Source organism: Mauremys mutica, chromosome 7 (genome assembly GCF_020497125.1).
Source record: "Mauremys mutica isolate MM-2020 ecotype Southern chromosome 7, ASM2049712v1, whole genome shotgun sequence".
Classification (NCBI taxonomy): domain Eukaryota; kingdom Metazoa; phylum Chordata; order Testudines; family Geoemydidae; genus Mauremys; species Mauremys mutica.
The window spans coordinates 60,263,845-60,282,905 of NC_059078.1; the positions used below are offsets into that span (position 1 = coordinate 60,263,845).

The 19,061-nt window shown below is 45.0% G+C and overlaps 1 protein-coding gene across 1 annotated transcript; it reads left to right on the forward strand.

The window, feature by feature from the left end:
- The first annotated feature begins 8,353 nt into the window (after nt 1–8,353).
- NPY4R2 (neuropeptide Y receptor Y4-2) lies at nt 8,354–17,910 on the forward strand. Its single transcript, XM_045025091.1, is given in 3 exon segments — nt 8,354–8,471; nt 15,041–16,252; nt 16,254–17,910. Coding segments are annotated over 2 exon segments (1,128 nt in total). The 5' UTR covers nt 8,354–8,471; nt 15,041–15,151; the 3' UTR covers nt 16,281–17,910.
- The last annotated feature ends 1,151 nt before the right edge of the window (nt 17,911–19,061 follow it).

A 19,061-nucleotide genomic window follows, 5' to 3' on the forward strand; every position in this document is an offset into this window, starting at 1 on the left:
CAGGCTTAACTGAAAGCAGCTTACAGAAGTGTTCCTGTCTTTAACGCTCAGATGCCCAACTCTCAATGGGGTCTAAACCCACATAAATCCGTTTTACCCTGTATAAAGCTTATACAGGATAAGCTCATAAATTGTTCGCCTTCTATAACACTGATAGAGAGAGCTGCACAGCTGTTTGCCCTCCCCCCCCAAAAAGTATTAATACATACTGTGGGTTAATTAATAAGTTAAAAAGTGAATTTATTAAATACCGAAAATAGGATTTAAGTGGTTCCAAGTAATAGCAGACAGAACAAAGTGAATTATCAAGTAAAATAAAACATGCAAGTCTAATACAGTAAGAAAAACTGAATACAGATAAAAACCTCACCCTTAGAGGAATTCCAGTAAGCTTCCTTTTACAAACTAGTCTCCTTCTAGCCTGGGTCCAGCAATCACTCACACACCCTGTAATTAGTGTCCTTTGTTCCAGTTTCTTTCAGGTATCCTTGGGGGTGGAGAGGCTATCTCTTTAGCCAGCTGAAGACAAAATGGAGACCTCTCCCACAGGCTTAAATAAACTCTCTTGTGGATGGAGACCCCCTCCTCTCTCTTATGCAAAGTCCAGCTCCAAGATGGAGTTTTGGAGTCACATGTCCATGCATCACTCAGTTTTTACAGGCAGCAGCCATTGCTTACCTGCTACCTCGAACATCCTCATGTAGACTTCTTATGTGGATTGGAGCCTTCCAAGATCCATTGTCCCTTAAGTGCTTCTTAATTGGGCACTTAATTTGCACATTCCTTTCTCAAGAAGCTGACCAAATGCTTTACAAAGGCTGCTTAAAAATCAAGCCAGTACACAGCCAATATTAATAACTTTAAATACAAAAATGATACATGCATACAAGTAGGATTAATAGATTCAGTAGATTATAACCTTTACAGAGATGTGTTACATGGCATACGTAGCATAAAACATATTCTAGTTATGTTATATATACATTCACAAGCATATTTCCGTAAAGACTTACAGGGGGCACCATCACAGCATGACCCTCAAAAATTTGGGGACCACTGGCCTAGGGTCTACGGCACACCAAAAACCACCACCATAACTGGCAGTATAGGCCATATAACGAGGACAAGACCTGAATGGACTATGGAGACCAAATTCCACATCCTCCCTTATGCAGTTTCTTTCCAAGTAAGTGAGGAGCTATATTGGCAGGAAAGTGTGGAGTGATGGTCAGTGCTGCTGTGTTTCATCTGTGGATCACAGCAGAGCTCCAGCCCCTAGAATTATTATTAATCTAAAAGAAGAGGATACAGAGGGACAGGGAGCACAAGGAAACAACAAGACCACTACGGAGATGACAACAATGGGGTTGTTACTTTGGCTGTTGAAACATAACAAGGAACGTGTGGTCATTTTGGAGCAGATTTATAGCATATGAAGAAATGGCTAGTTAAGATCAGTTTCAATGTGGGAAGTATTCTTCTGAGATGCAGAGAAAAAACCCACAGGATGACTTCAGGCTGGCTCCTGGCAGACTACATGTCTACTGGAGAGTGGTCAATATTTTTTTAAAACTCTAAAATGTCAACAATTTTTTGAATAAGAAGGTGGGTAAGGTAAGAACGTCTGGTCAACAAACTTCCATTAGTGAGAGAGACAAGCTTTTGTGCCACACAGAGCTGTTCTTCAGGTCTGGGAAAGGTACTCAAAGGGTATGCCTGCACAGCAAAGAAAAACCTGCAGCTGGCTCGTACCAGCTGACTCGGGGGAGAAGGGCTCGGGTTGTTTAATTGCAGTGTAGAGGTCTGGGCTGGAGCCTGGGCTCTAGGACTCTGCGAGGTGAGAGTGCCCAGGGAATAGGATGCAGCGCAGGCTTTTCTTTGCTGTGTAAACATACCCAGAGTGTCAGAAGGTGGAACAGTTTGTTTAGCATAAGCAGCTAACACATATTTCAAGGGACCATTCAAGGTGAAGTAGCCTATTACCACCTTTCAGTCAGAGGGGGTGCACTCACCTCTCATGAGTGCCTCCCATTGGCTGGGTGCAATCCTGCACTCTTTTACTTTCCTGGTGCCCCCTGTCGGCTCTTGCCTCGTCAGGCAGGTGTTCAGTGACCCAGCCCTCCAGCCAAGTCACACACAGTCTCTATGCATGAACAAACAAACAGTAAAAAAAAAAGTCCAACAGGGCCGCCCTGGTTGGTACCTGCAGCCCTGTCTCTGGGCTCAGTTCTCAGCCTCTTCTGGGCCAGCTTTAAGTCCATCCCTGCCCTGGAATGGAGCAGTGTCCCCAGGACCTTTAGTGGCTCTGTGATGTCCCCAGCTCTCCACCTGAGTCACTCCTTCACTTTAGTCCCCTTCCGGGGGAGAGGGTAACAAAGTTCAGTGAACGATTGGCCCTCTCTAGGGTCTTCAGCCCCCTCCCTGAGCCCTTTAAACTCCAGCCCTAGGCCTGGGCTTCTAAATTAAACTTGTCCCTTTCCTGGGGCTTTGGCCACCCTGCCAATGGCTGGTAGGGGGGACCTGGGCATGCCCTCTACTCCAGGTCCTGACCCAGGGACCCTACAAATAGCAGCCCCCTGCTGCTTCCTTTAACTCCATCATTGCTGCTATTCCCTGGGTTGCTTCCCACCTAGCCCTTTCCTCTTCACTCACATCGCAGGGTTCTCTGTCTGCTCCCTGCTTGAGCAGAGTCTCTCCCAGGCCTCCTCGCCTGGAGAGTCTCACAGCGCTTCAGTCCTTCCTCACCCTTCTGGTCCCAGACAGCAACTAACCTGCTCAACCCCTGCAGCGCCTGTAAAGTGAACCTGCTGTGCTCAGATAGGCTGCTTCCCTGCAGCCTTTCTAGGCAGGCCTGGAGGACCCACCTTCACTGCTCCTTTTCCCAGGGCAGGGTGTGGCAGGACTGGAAGGCCACCAGCATGGGGCCTCAAAGGGTCTGGCACACCTGGTCACAGGGGGGAAAGGAAAAGAGGGAGAAAGAAAGGGAGGCATCTGGGGTGGGGTGGTTAGTGGGTTACAGATTGTTGTAATAAACCATAAATCCAGTGTCTCTGTTCAGTCCATGAACTTTAGTATCTGGCAAGGTTATGAATTGAAGCTCCCAGGCTCATCTTTTGGAGGTGTTGTGCAGGTTTCCCTTGAGGATGAGGACTGAGAGGTCAGATCTAGAATGATTGCTTTGTGAGAAGTGTTCACCCACAGGTGACAGGGTGTTTTTGTCTTTTATCATTTTCCTTGTGAGTTCATGGGAGTGTGGTGATTGTCTGGTTTCACCCACATAGCTGTCGTTGGGGCATTTAGTGCACTAGATGAGGTAACCACATGCTATGATGGGCATGTGTAGGACCCAGGGATCATGAAAAGTGTGTTGGGGCAAGGTGTTGATCATTATAGAAGTGGAGATATGTTTACAGGTTTTGCATCTGTTGTTCTGGCAGGGCCTGGTGCCACTTTGAATTGGTGTGTCCTAGTCTGTGGGGAGCTTGCTTCTGATAATGAGCTTGGAGAGAAATTGGGAGGTTGAAGGTCCAGGAAAGATTTCTTTTACGATGTGGTCCCCATTGAATATGCATTATGATTGAGTAATGATATCCCATAGGGGTTCCAGTGTGGGGTGGGAGGTGATAACTTGGGGTGTGCAGTCAGAGAGGGGTTAATTTCCAGATTGAAACAAATTCTTTTGGGTAGCCTGTTCCATGATATCATTCTCCGGTTGAGTGTCCTTGTTTGGTGAAGGCAGTTTTAAGTGGGTTAAGGTGTATATCCAGGACTTTTTCCTCAGAGAATATTCTGTGGTATCTGAGTGCCTGGCTGTAGAGAACAGATTTCATAGTGTATTTGGGTGGTTACTGGATCTGCAAGATTGGTGTGGTGATCCGGGGGTTTCTTGTATACAGTTGTCTGTAGCGTTCCATTACTGAAGTTGATTGTGGTGTCCAGGAAGTTGATGCTAGTGTGGGAGTGTTCCAGAGAGAGTTTAATGAATGGATGATGGTTGTGGGGGAGGATGAAAATATCATTGATGTATCTCAGGTATCATTGTTTTCGTGGTGCATTTATCCATAAATTCTTTCTTGAGGTGGCCTAAGAAGAGACTGACATACTGGGGAGCCGTCCTAAGACCCAGGGCTGTTCCCATGGTTTGGACAAAGTGTTTGTTGTTGAATGTAAAATTGTTATGGGTGAAGATGAAAGGGATGAGTTTGGTGATGTGTTTGGGATGGAGAGCTGAGGGTTGTCTATTGTCTTGTAGATAGTTGAGGCAGGCAGCAGTGCTGTCATTGTGAGGGATGTTGGTGCGTAGGGAGGTGACACCCACGGTGGCAAGGATGGCTTTCTGAAGAAGGTTGTTAATGTTGTGGTGTTTATGGAGGAAGTAGGTTGTGTCCTGGAGGAAGCTGGCTCTCTGTGTGGTGAGTGGTTTAAGGATGGTTTCTATGAGTCCTGATATTGCTTCAGTAAGATCGCTGTGGACAGATATGGTGAGTCTGTCTGGGTTCCCTTGTTTGTGTATCTTGGGAAGCATGTAGAAGGTCCCAGGGTGTTCATGTGGTTGAGGTTGTAGAGTTTCTCTTAGAGTCATTGTATTTAGCAGTGACACTCTGAGTCCATTTCTCAGACCTGAAAAGCTCTATGTAAGCTCAAAAGCTTCTCTCTCTCACCAATAGAAGTTGCTACAATAAAAGATATCACCTAACCCACCTCGTCTCTCTAATATCTTGGGACCAACGTGGCTACAAGAACACAGCACACAACATTTTTCCAGCATTTTCCCCACCAGCTCTAGCTACTATCCAGACTGTGTATTTGAACGTATAACATGCTCATAGCTATAGAATGTGAGCACTGACAAAGTTACCAAAAGGCCAAGCCCTCATCCTTATCTTCCAGGGAGTTGGTGGATGTCAGCAAATGCACATTTGGTTCGGGAGGTATAAGACCCATGACCACGCTAACATCTTGAGGAAGGAAGTTCCAAACCCAGTGCCAAGAAGGCTTGATTCCCCATGACATGCAAATTGCACCCCAGGACAGTGTCTGGGGAATGCAGCTGTCATACAGAGGAAATCACAGAGAATGAGGGTCAGTTTCTGAATTCTCAGGTTCCAGAAACTCATGCAGTGTGCAGAGGACCAGGGTGATTGTTCTCATTGTCTTGTGTTGGCTTCTTTTTCACATTCACCATCAGCAGCAACTAGGGCTGATCCATTACCCATTGAAGTTGGTGGGAATCTTTCCAGTGATTTCAGTGAGGTTTGGATCAAGCCCAGGGCATGCATTGTAACAGCCAAATCTATGGTACTTTCACTGTGCATCACAACAATGGTAGTCTGCGAACGTTATTATGCTTGTAGTAACATACAAAATGGGAAATGACTGCCTAGGAAGGAGTTCTGTGGAAAGGGATCTGGGGATCATAGTGGATCACAAGCTAAATATGAGTCAACAGTTCAACACTGTTGCAAAACAAGCGAACATCATTCTTGGATGTATTAGCAGGAGTGTTGTAAGCAAGACACGAGAAATAATTCTTCTGCTCTACTTTGCACTGACTAGGCCTCAACTGGAGTATTGTGTCCAGTTCTGGGCACCGCATTTCAGGAAAGATTAGGACAAATTGGAGAAGTCCAGAGAAGAGCAACAAAAATGATGAAAAGTCTAGAAAACATGATCTATGAGGGAAGATTGAAAAAACTGGGTTTGTTTAGTCTGGAAAAGAGAAGACTGAGAGGGGACACGATAACAGTTTTCAATTACATAAAATGTTGTTACAAGGAGGGAGAAGAATTGTACTTCTTAACCGCTGAGGATAGGACAAGAAGCAATGGGGTTAAATTGCAGCAAGGGTGGTTTAGGTTGGACATTAGGAAAAACTTCCTGTCAGGGTGGTTAAGCACTGGAATAAATTGCTTAGGGAGGTTGTAGAATTGCCATCACTGGAGATTTTTAAGAGCAGGTTAGACAAACACGTGTCAGGGATGGTCTAGATAATACTTAGCCCTGCCATGAGTGCAGGGGACTGGACCAGATGACCTCAAGGTCCCTTCCAGTCCTATGATTCTAATGCTGTTTGTACAAGGTCGGACTGTATAAACGATATACAGTGTAGGAATAATTTCATTCTCCACTCAAGCGCAGCCCTGCATCAGCTGCTTAACAGCACACTGCCACCCTATGCAGAAGGAAGTGGAGAAAAGTGCCATATTCCACTGAAAGGCGCAAGGGAGTGTGTGAGGAGGTCGGATGTATTACCCCAGTGAGAATGTGGCCAGGACACCAGGGTTAACACAACTGGCCTCACCAATAAGTGGTCAGGAGATGGACCTTGATTCTGCTAAGAGTTAAGTCCCTTGCAGCTGACTTTAAGAAGAGAGCAGATGCTAATGGCAGAGAATATAGGCAACATGGCAAACACCTTTCCAGGTGTGGACCCGGGATGAGATAAGATTAGTTAAGGAATAACTCAAGCAGACCGGGATAGAAAGAGAAGAACAAGTCAAAGAAACCCTCATGTCTGAAGACCAGCTTCCAAAGTCTCTTTTTACTTCCATAACAGGACAGCCTGTGCTCTAGAACAGTGTTTCTCAAGGACCAGTCCCTGGACTGGCACTGGTCCCTGAGATCTCCCTGACACAGTTTAGGAAGGCAGCAAGCCAGTCCTGGGTAGCAAGAAGATTGAGAACACTGCTCTAGAATATCTCCACTTTATTTATGGCTCTGACCAGTAGCACAGATAAACAAACAGACAGTGAATAAATAAGGGAAGAAGTGAACAAGCCAGTGAAATAAACCATCTCAGATTCTCTGGCTTCAGTATCTTTGGACAGGGCAAACAGGAAACCTCAGTTTTTTTAACAGCCTGAAGGAGAGTCAGTATCTATCTGTCTATCACTGTGCCCAAGCTACAGCACAGGTCTCTCCTAAACCAGTGACAAGATCCTAGGACATTTTTATCATGACTCAAAAGCTGCTAGACCTGAATTTACAACCGTGGCATTACTGTATTTGAATTGGCCTGACTTAGCCCTGGTCTACACTAAGGTCGGGGGTCGAACTAGGGTACGCGAATTCAGCTACGTGAATAACGTAGCTGAATTCGAACTACCCTAGTTCGATTTACTTACCCGTCCAGACGCCGCGGAAGCGAACTCCGCGGCTCCAAGGTCGACTCCGGCAACTCCTCCTGCCGCGGTGGAGTACCGGAGTTCAAACTAGCGCTTCCGGGGTTCGAACTATCGCGTCTAGATCAGACGCGATAGTTCGAACTCCGAGCAGTCGAACTCGCCGCGTCGACCCAGCAGGTAAGTGTAAACGTGGCCTTAGAAGGTTCGAGGATACTCCCTTTATTGTACATTGATCTGATCCAAAGCCCATTGAAGTACCAACTGGCAGACTTCAGTGGGTTTGGATCAGACCCTATTTGCAGCCATTGGACTCGAACCCATGGACTTCAGATATTCAGGGCTGGCTTATGTCGTGAAGAAGAATGTAATGCAATGGTCTGGTGTAAATGGTCCTGCCCCCTGCTAATGGCCAGTCCCAGAAAGCATAAGACCTTGCAACTTAAAAACCGCTCCCATAGTTATCCTGTTAGCTCAAATAACAGAACCTTGTGTTTTTTTGCTGTTGAAAGTCTGTAGTTCACTCCCTGGTGCAAAACTGCAGGGTCTGTATATGGAAACAGAATAGCTACAATTGCTGTAATGTTCATTTATGAGGGTTGCCAGGTTAGTTGGCAGCCATAATGCCTGAGCTCTGAAGGCCTAAATTACGCTGCTATGGATGTAGTACCACCTCTGGCACTGGTTTTTGGTCAGAAGATGAAAAGAAGTCAGTGGGATTCGTGCTCTGAGTCCCCATAATTTGCAATTCCTCAGGCCCCAAACCTACAGATACTTTACCTAAACAATCCCCTTTATACACACTGAATCATGAAGGCTTTGAAGCTTGGGTTTCTCTGTAGTTTGAATACATAGCCAGGCAGTAGCGGATTGTGAAATTGGAATGTGTCCAATACCTGGGGCCTGATCATGCACATTAGGCAAAATCCCCATCGAATCCAAAGGGAGGCTTGCCTCAGTAAGGAACACAGCATCAGGTCCCATAGCTTAATTTTTATTTCTTGTGTGTTAGTATATCTGCCACTCATCGTGCAGGAGCTTGTAGCGCGCTTCAAATAGTTTCATATCTCTTTCGCACAGCTGCTGTTTGTCTTAACTATCAGTAGAACACATACATTTCTAAATCAACAGAGGGAGCTAGCACTTCAAAGCTGGGCTGTCAGCAAAGAACAAAACTCATTGGCTAAGTTCCCTTTGCAGAGGGGGAGAGAGAGAGAGATGCCTTCCAAATCTCCCATCGCAACAGAGCGAGGACAGCAAATCTCTGCTGCTCCCGAGTTCTTCTATTCTGCTGTGGCACAGGTACCCAGCACGAGCAGCAACCTTCTTAATCAGTGTGGATGTTACCAGGTGAGAATTTTCTGAATACTTTGTTTCAACTTTACAGGAGGTCGGACTAGATCAGGGGTCGGTAACCTTTCAGAAGTGGTGTGCTGAGTCTTCATTTATTCACTCTAATTTAAGGTTTTGTGTGCCAGTAATACATTTTAACGTTTTTAGAAGGTCTCTTTCTATGTCTATAATATATAACTAAACTATTGTTGTATGTAAAGTAAATAAGGTTTTAAAAATGTTTAAGAAGCTTCATTTAAATTTAAATTAAAATGCAGAGCCCCCCGAACCAGTGGCCAGGACCCGGGCAGTGTGAGTGCCACTGAAAATCAGCTCACGTGCCGCCTTTGACACGCGAGCCATAGGTTGCCTACCCCTGGACTAGATGATCGTACTGGTTTCTGCTGGCCTTAGAATTGATGGATGTATTAAACTGCCACTCGGGAGGCTGTCAGTTTATGCTGTAATCATGATTTTGTTACTTGTTCTGATCTTCGTCTTTGTACTAGGTATTTCTGTCTGATTTCTTATCAGAAAACACTTACCAAGAGATCTAAACTCAAGTCCATGGGCAAGTGGTATTGTGTACCAGCATTATGATCTCTCTACCTGAGCGAAACGATTGGATTAGAAGTAGGAGTTGTTGCCATATTGGGCTATTGTTTTATTAGAGGCTTTTAAGAAAGAAAAAGTTTTAAAACAGGAGAATCTAGATGGAAAATGTTAGAGTCTAGACTGCTTTGCAATACAGTGCTCCAGTGAGTGGCGTTTTTACCAGTCCAAATGTACCTCTATGCCAGTTTGCTCTAGTTGTCTAATTCCATTTGTATTTCAGTTAGAAATAGAGCCGTGTTTGCTGGCTGGGGCGTGCAGCCCGAAATCAAGAGATGCTTGGGGAATGCAGGGTTTACATAAGTCAGATTCCCGGAAACAAAGGACTCTTGTGAAGCCCTTTAGTCCCTTGCGTATATGTTACAGGTTTTTTTAGGATTCAACTCCAATCCAGAGGCAAAGGTGAAAACCATTTGTGGTGCGTGAACCACTGGCTCAGAGAGGCTAGCCTCCAGTCCTGCCCCTTCTGCCCGAGTCCCCACCCCTTCCACACCCACCGCTGGAGCCCAGAGCCATCTCCCTACTGTGGCCACTGGCCCCTTCCCCAGCCCAGCCCCCTCCAGCCCCAGAGCATTGGGAGGGCAGGCAGCACGGCCCCAGCTTCCCCTACAGGATCGCTCCCCAGCCTCGGAGCACCGGGTGGGTGGACAGAGTGGCCCCAGCCCCAGAGTGCCGGGAGGGCAGGCAGTGTAACCCCAGCCCCTCCTGCAGCCCCAGAAGGGCAAGCAGTGTGGCCCCAGCTCTGGAGCACCGGGTGGCCAGGTAGCACGGCCCCAGCCCCAGAGTGCCCAGAGGGCGGGCGGCGCAGCCTCAGCCCTGGAGCACCCAGAGGGTGGGCGGTGCGGCACCAGGGGAAGACGAGCGGCAGAGCTGGGACAGGAAGGAGGACTAGGGGGGTGGAGTGTGGACAGGACCATGCTTGAAAAAAGCTTCCAACACTAGAAGTAAATATTAGAATAAAAACAGACACAGTTAAAAGACAATGCCATGAAGAGTAAGCTTCCCATTTACCAAACATGCTTAAAAAATAGAACACAAGGTTAAGCAGAAGTTTGGGGAGGCTCAGCCTTCCCCAGCCTATGATACCTGAAACCTATGGTGAAAACACTCCTAGAGCCTGATCCAAAGCCCATTGCAGTCATTGGAAATATCCCCATTGGCTTCAATTGGCTGTGAATCAGGTCCCAAGAGAGTGACATGAGTGGCAAAATGGCAATAGATCTTCTTCTATGTTACATCCCTTTCCTCTGGCCTTTGTCTGTCTTGCTCATTAGATGGTAAGGTCTTGGCAGTATGGACTGTCTGCTACTCTCTATCTGAGCAACTTTCGAAAAACGGGGATATGTTCTTGGGTGATCCCTAGGCACGACTGTAATAAACACGATTATTAACATGAAGAAATAATGGTCCGGGCAGGCTTCTGATAGTAAGGGAGTGCTTAGTTATAATTCCATGAGTGATGCATGAAGCAATGCTTGTGACTAGGTGATAGAGCCTTGAGATCCTTTGGGGGAGAAGGTAGGACATAAATAGAAGGTCACCATATTATCCCTTATTTTCCTTGAACTACTTTTTACATCATGGTCAGTGGAGGAAGAGATGCACAGAACTGTGAACCCAAGAGATACGGGTTTTATTCCTGGCTCTACTACACACGCCAGGCTGATGGGCATGTGAACCTGGAGAGAATGAAACTGATGCCCTCTGGATAGTGGACAAATAAATTTTCACCTCCCTGTGCCTGAGTTCCCGCCTCTTTGGAATGAGGGTAACAATTTCTCTTACCTCAAAGGAGTGTCGTGAGAGTAAATGTCTTGGAAGCGCTTTGATCCTCCAGTGGAAGGTGCTGTAGAAATGCAAAGTATTAAAAATATTGGACTTTTAACACAACAAATTGTGTTGCAGAGCCTTCTGATACACTCCATGATAACGTTCATTATCCCCACCCTACAGGCTCTCTGTCACAGATCTACAGGGGGTGCTTTGTCTCTGACCTTTGTATAGCCCCTCTGGGAGCATCCCACTCGTAGGGTATGTCTACATTGCAATCAGAAGGTGCAAATGCAGCATGTATACACATATCTGAGCTAGTTTTAATCTAGCTAGTTCAAAGCTAGCTTGAGTAACAATAGCAGCGAAGCTGCAGCAGCTCAGTCAGTGGCATGGGCTAGCCCTGGGTATGTATCTGAGTAAGTAACTCAGAAGTGTCTACACCTGCTCCAATCACAAAGCTAACTAGGGTGTATCTACATGTGCTGCTATCACACTTCCCAATTGCTTTGCAAACATACCCTTAGTGATAGTCCTGGGCCTCCACTTTTTACAAGGGGAAGCCCTGTGTCCCAGCTATCCTAAAATGGGGACCTTGGCTCCAACAACCCTATTTCTCACCGTACCTCTTTCAGCAGGTCCAGATGAACCTGGACCCCCACTGGAGACTTACCCTTTTGGGAGCTATGCAACCAGCAGATGGCTGCAGTGACACAGGACAGCCTTCTCAAAAACGAGACGTCATCTATTAGTCACCTGGAATACAGTATTTAGGGTCATTAGGTTAGAATGATAATGCAAGGCCTACAGACTCACGTGCATGCTGGAAGCACGACCTGCCTGTCTTGCTCAGACATCCACGATTGCATCCCTGCCCTGGTACGGCAGGATCTTCCATTCTATGGTCTCAAGTCCTGGTCATGCTGTTTTCACATGTCCTGCCCCCCGTGGCCAATAGTTGTTAAAAATCAGTGGTCTGATGGTTGGCCTTCATTGCATCCACAAGGGAGCTGCATTCACAGGCTGTTTGCAGTGTTGTTGTAGCATGCTGGTCCCAGGATATTAGAGAAAAGGTGGGTGAGGTCATATCTTTAATTGGACCAGCTTCTGTTGGTGAAAGAAAAGCTTTTGAGCTACACAGAGCTCTTCTTCAGGTCATGACTCGCACCCAATCACTGCCTTCCCTTATCCACCATCCCAGAAAGGAAATTAACCCCTTCACACAGGCGGTAACAATACAAAAGTGAATGGGGGGAAACTGAGCCATATGTGTTCTTCCTAGAAAGAATATGGACATTTTCCACTTACTCCACTTACTCCAAGACTGAATTATCCAAACACCTAATATCTCAAAGAAAAGAAAGGGAGAGAGAGAGAGAAGGAAAAGGAGGGTGGGGAGGAGGGGAATCTAGATCAACTGTTAACATCGCTTTTAAGCCAAATCAGAATCAAGAACACCAACTCCTACACGTGTGATTGAATATCGCAGTTAGACACTCTTGCGGGCTTGTCTTATAGAACATTCCACTTTTTTGCTGCTTTAATTTTCTCCGATGAAGCGGAGAAAAGAGAGTGAAGCTCCTTTTACTTTTAGATTGGTTTAGATTTTAGATTGAAACTTTTCTTTTGGGTTCTTGAGAGCAGCAACTTCTGACACAACTGATACAATGAATAAAGATGAAAAAAACCAGCCCTCCTCTACACCACAGTGGGGTACCTGTGCACACGCTGTTCCTCAGCAATAAACGCTACTCAAACAATGTGATAAGCTTGCCAGACCATTTTATTTACATGGTAATATTCCGATGATTGCTTTTTTGCAGCCGTAAAAAGTTTATCTCAAACTCACAAGCCTGTTTGGGTAGCAGTTATTGCAGAGTAAAGATTTATGCAATCAGTAAATAATGGCTTTCGGTGAGTATATATTTACCTTGCATGTTGCGAGCCTCAATACTCCATGCATGTAGCAGCCTGCTTGTTCAGGCGAGCTCCCTGAGGGGGTGATGTCTGCTCCTTCCCTGCCTGGATGCATCAGAAGATTTGGACTCCAGCACAGGACCATGGCACTGGCTCTGTGGAGAATAGAGGTAAATGCCTGCAGAAATGGAATACACAGCCCTGTGCAAAGCCGGAGTAAATGGGCCTTGCTCTGGGGTCGGGGGGAAGGGCTGCGAGTGGGGTATCAGCAGAGATGGACTACGGACACAACTGGAGCCCATGGCTGGGATTTCCATTGACTCTTAATGGGTGTTGTGTGCCCAGCTCCCCTTTGACAATAGGTTTCAGTAGTAGTCAAGGACCACAATGCCCTGTCTATGCAGTTATTACAATGCTGGGCCACCCTTGATTAGGGACTTCCTCTTCTGCCAAATTATGTGGTGGTTTCAAAATGGGAACTAATATAAACCTCTGGAGCTGGGTGGGAAACTCCAAGATCTCAAAAATTGTTGTCATTCCAAATCAGGATGAAAAGTCAAAATATCATTTTTTTCACATAATGGAAGGTCAGGTCAACATATAACTTTGACTGCCTGAGTAGCTGCATTGCATCATGGGAGTTGTAGTTTGAGTTACACATACCCCCATTTTTCTTCTATAGGCAGGGCTCCCCAGCTGGAATATATTCCCCATGATGCACCCTGATGGGATCATCCATCATAGTGGGGGGAGAGGGGGAGACTGCTGTGCATCACGGGATATACAGTGCAGCCATGGAGCCTAGCCCATTGAGGAGAGTGGGGGCATAATGCACTTGAACTTAAACTCCCAGGAGGAACTGCAACAGCTCAAGAAGAAAAAGGTTAATGTAGAATTGACCCAAAATGAAATGTTTGTATTTGGTTGGACAAAGGAATGCTTCAATTTGAGCTGGCCCATCCTGAAACAAAATATTTCATTTTGGTTTTCCTAATGGAACATTGAAAAATTCTGGCAAAACTGAAATTTTCCCACAGAAATTTGCAAAGGACAGAATGAAATCAGCTATGCAACTCTTATTACTACAGACAAGAGTCCAGTTACCTACGCAACTCACTGAAAAATATACCTTTATTGGCTTCTTTCTATTATTCTCTAAATAACAATGGAAAAGACAAGGAAAACCTAATGTATATTATTCCTTCAAATGAACAAATCTGATGGGAACTCCAGCTGTGCCAAAAATGAATTCCACCTTTGAATAAAAGATTTAGGGTCTGATTTTCAGAAGTACCAAGCAGCCAAACTCCTGCTGGAGTCAATAGGAGCAGTGCATACTCAGCACCTCTGAAAATCAGGTCTTTATTGTCCAACTTTATTTGAAAATAAAGTATTGATTGGATTAATAATAAAAAAAAACCCTTCAGCATCCCTTAGCTCATTAATCCCCTCTCTCTTTCTTTCTGACTTCACTCATGGTTAATTTTCCTTCGCAGCATCCAAAACTGACTAAGAACCTTTTACCAAGATGCGTGAAAAAATATTTGTAATTTCATTTGGATTTTGTGACTCGACAATTTCAGTCTTTGTGAAACTCACAAAATGGATGATTTGAAACTAGACCCTGCACAAATTAAGGGCCATTTCCACAGTCAGAGTAAATCATATAGTCCTTTTGACTTTGGTGGAGCAAAGCCAGTTTACACCAGGTGAGGATTTGGGTGTGAATATTTGTATGGTGCTGCTGTCCAGTTCACACCGGAGATAGGGGGCATTAAGAATGTAATAGTGTGTTCCATTCACGTACAATTCATGCCACATGATTTTTGACTCCGCTTGATGGAGTTTGCACCTCTTGGTTTTCACTTCAACTACTAGAGGTGAAATATGGCCAAAGCCAACTAATTCAGCCTACTTTGGCATCAGAACTTTGCAACTCCAATGAGTTTCATGTGGTTTTCACCCCAAACCATCATTTGACCCTGGCTTACTTGAAGTGAAACTCTGCAGTTCTACTGACTTTCAGGAAATTATTTTGGTTTAGCCGCCCTATTGGCTCATTCAGTCACAATACTACTGACTCCAGTGGAGTTGAACCTGCTTACTCCAGTAGTGCATTTGGTCCATTTCACTGTCCAGCAAACTACTCCAATTTATGGTCTAATGCAGTGAACCAAAGGAAGATGGAAAAGTGTTCATGGGGGAAGAAAACGCTCATCACCCCCAGAAAATTCTGTTTGTTTAATTTCGCTAGAAGAGATTAACTAATCTCTCTCTTTCCTTTGCAGGCATTTCCAGAGTCTCTGCATGACTGAACAGAAGAACTTAGGGTAGGGCCCTGAAGACCCAGATCCTACTCATTTCCCTGCATATTTCTGGGCTCTCTTTCTGATTCCAGCATGAGCAAGACTGAAGATCTTAACATGGTCCTTCCCTTTCCATTCAATAAAAATTGGACTTTAGAGCGAGGCGTCCTCACACATATCCCAGGTAATTGCAGAAACACAACTGACCTTACTGTCTTTCTAGTCACCTCATACAGCTTAGAAACCATCCTAGGCATCCTGGGAAATGTTTGCCTGATTAGTGTCATAATCAGGCAGAAGGAGAAGACCAATGTCACCAGCATACTCATTACCAACTTGATAGTCTCTGACTTGTTCATGAGCATCGTCTGCCTGCCTTTCACCATCATCTACACCCTGATGGACTACTGGATATTTGGTGAGGTCATGTGCAAAATGACTTCCTTCATCCAGTGTACTTCTGTGAGTGTGTCAATTCTCTCCCTTGTCCTCATTGGTCTGGAAAGACACCAGCTCATCATAAACCCAACTGGTTGGAGGCCAAGCATCCCCCAAGCCTATCTAGGGATTGTAGTCATTTGGACATTAGCTTGCCTCATGTCTCTGCCCTTTCTGACGACCTCCGTCTTGACATATGACTTGTACAAGCAGTTCTCCTATATTACGGATTCTTCTGCCGACAAGGCCATATGCATGGACTCATGGCCATCTGACCAGCACCGACTCATCTACACCACCGCCTTGCTGCTGTTCCAGTACTGCATCCCTCTCTTCTTTATCCTGGTTTGCTACCTGCGTATCTATTTACGCCTGCAGAAGAGAAAGGACATGTTTGAGAAGAGTGCATACAATGGCCGGGTGGTTCAGCTGAGGAGGATAAACATTTTATTAGTATCCATGGTGATCGCCTTTGCTGTTTGCTGGTTACCATTGCACGTTTTCAATAGCATTGAGGACTGGGATTACAAAGCCATTTCCCCTTGCCACCACAACCTGATCTTTTCATTGTGCCATCTAGTAGCCATGGCTTCCACCTGTGTCAACCCTGTTATCTATGGGTTCCTAAACAATAACTTCAAAAATGAAGTGAAGTCACTGATACTGAGCTGCCAGCATAATTCATCTAGCCACCAGGGAACAGCTTCTGAAGTCTCCACTGAAGAGACTTCAGGAAGGTTATTACACATGGATGCTCAAAGCAACAGATGGCTCCATAGTCTGACTCCAACATATACACCATAGCCAGCTGCTGTCCAATTTTTGGAAGAACAGTCATTGATTGCAAGGAAAGATAATCAGTATAGATAAGTAAGGAAGATCAAAGGAGATACCAAGTTGTATGTATCGGTGAAGTGGCACAGCTCTGAAAACAGACTTCACACAAACAGGACATGGGCACAAGAAGTTGCTTTGTTTCTAACTACTTAATAGATATCTATGGTTGCACACACACAGCAGAGTCATCAATTAAGCTGCACACCCTTATCGCTGAGGGTAGAACCCAGGAATTCCAACTCAAACACTTGAGTTAATGGAAATTCTCCTCTGTCAGTATTAGTAGGACACTTACATGCTATAGGCTGACCACTAAGTTTATGAACAGAATTATAAGACGGTTGCCTGCAATAGCAGGGGACTGGACTCAGTGACGAGGAGGTTCCTTCCAGCCCTAGGTCCTCTCTCCCTACATTCCTCTAGGAATGTGGGTATATATAATGTGTACATTACTGACCCCGTCTCACCCACTATTAGGTAACACTCATCTTCTCAGCTGATGAGATTCACAGTAGTTCACATCCAGCAGATCTGTAACACGTCTGTAACTACTCACATACAGATATTGGGGGGTGGCAGTTAAACCTGCCCATGCAGCATGGGGATACAACCATGAACCTGCCACTTCAAAACCCCCACAGGCTTCTACCACTTGGGCTTCAAGGAAATCTCTGTTCATGCCAGGGCTTCTCGTGTACCCTCTCTTGACCAGCTTCTTGACGGCAGTATTCCAGAAAACTACAGCACACGGCACACTAAACGAGCACAAACCAGAACCATTGCTCACTAACAAGGTGCATCAAGACCTTGCACCATCTATGGATGACAGACAGCAGTTGGAGGTGTTACTCTATTCGTTGCCTCTGTTACCCCTCTCAGGTACTATGCAGATCACTTCCCTTTTCAGATGATGCAAAACCAACAATCCCAGATTTACATGGGAACTTGGTCAGATTGACTTGACTGTCCTTCTCCTGGCTGTAGATCCTACGCCTCCATGCTACTAAAGGTACAGTCACAAATGCTGATACTTTAAGATGTTTGCATCATTGGAGTCTTTGACAGATCTCAGATGGGGGACTGAGATGACACTTAGCCAGCGTCACACCCGTTCTTTGCTTAGCATCTCACTCTGCTCACAGGATCTCTCATGTGGAAGGACCAAATGGCTGGGGAGAAAGGCTTCTGATATAGAAATGCCAGCTGTAATGAGCCGTGACACTTCCAGAGGAGTGAAGCACATTTTGAAAATAGGCACCAAGGCTTCGGTTTTCCTCAAGAAGAGAAAGGACCTTGATGGAAGGAGTGATGCCAAAACTGTGAAAAGTTTATGGAAGAGCAATGAAATAGGATTGAGTCACACACATTAAATCCAAGCCACATGTAAATCAAGTGTGTTGTCAATTGTGTCATGGAAGTGAGCTTTGTGCTTTCTCACGTCAGTGATATTTTTTACCCTTTGTCTGGGCAACTTACCTGCAAGCCATAAGAAACATAATACTCATTCTTCTTTAGAAAAGAATAGTACATCATGCTTCTGGAGTCTGAGTTCCTCTCTTTATCAAAAAAGAACAGGAGTACTTGTGGCACTTTAAAGACTAACAAATTTATTTTAGCATGAGCTTTCGTGAGCTGCAGCTCACTTCTTCGGATGCATAGAATGGAACACACAGACAGGGGAAATTTATACATACAGAGAACATGAAAAGGTGGAAGTATGCATACCAACAGGCAGAGTCTAATCAATTGAGATGAGCTATCGTTAGCAGGAGGAAAAAAAACTTTTTGAAGTGATAATTAAGATGGCCCATAGAAGGTGTGAGGAGAACTTAACATAGGGAAATAGATTCAATTGGTGTAATGACCCAACCATTCCCAGTCTTTGTTTAGGCCACAGTTAATAGTATCTAGTTTGCATATTAATTCAAGTTCAGCAGTTTCTCTTTGGAGTCTGTTTTTGAAGTTTTTTTGTTGCAAAATTGCCACCTTCAAGTCTGTCACTGAGTGGTTAGAGAGGTTGAAGTGTTCTCCCACTGGTTTTTGAATGTTATGATTCCTGATGTCAGATTTGTGTCCATTTATTCTTTTGCGTAGAGACTGTCCGGTCTGGCAAAAGAATAAATGGACACAAATCTGACAGAATTCTGCGTGCTACAGTCAGATGATCTGTGTATGATTTCATTTTGCATCTTTACCTATTGATCTGGCAATCTGCAAAAGACACACATTTCTGCTCCTTCCCGATGAGCTTTCTGCAGTATTCTTCTGATGTTAGTTGCCATGACAATGAGGAGAATTTGTTTCTCTTGATTAGTGTGTAGAAGATGCTACTTCTGGGCTAGAGGTTGAGTCCACTAGAAGACTTTGTACCCTTATAGACCAAGTGGGCTCTAGGCCACATTCCTAGATCAATATTGGTACAGTAATTGAAACCGGAATGGTCCTACCAATCCGTGCTGAGAAGCACAAAATATATTCATTCCGACTGACCTTGACTTACCGGAACTTTGCATAAACTATGTTTTATTCAAGGGCTTAAGTGGGATTTGAGTAGTGCACTGGGCTTCTTCCTAGAGGTGAGTTTCTCCCAATTAGCCTTGAGTAATTCTGCTTGTTTCCTGCACTTGTTAGAATTCTAATATTTAATTAACAGCTGCATGTCAAGCTCTGATCACACATCAGCACAGAAGATATCTGATCTGTAGCCCTTTGTAAATAGGTGATCTTG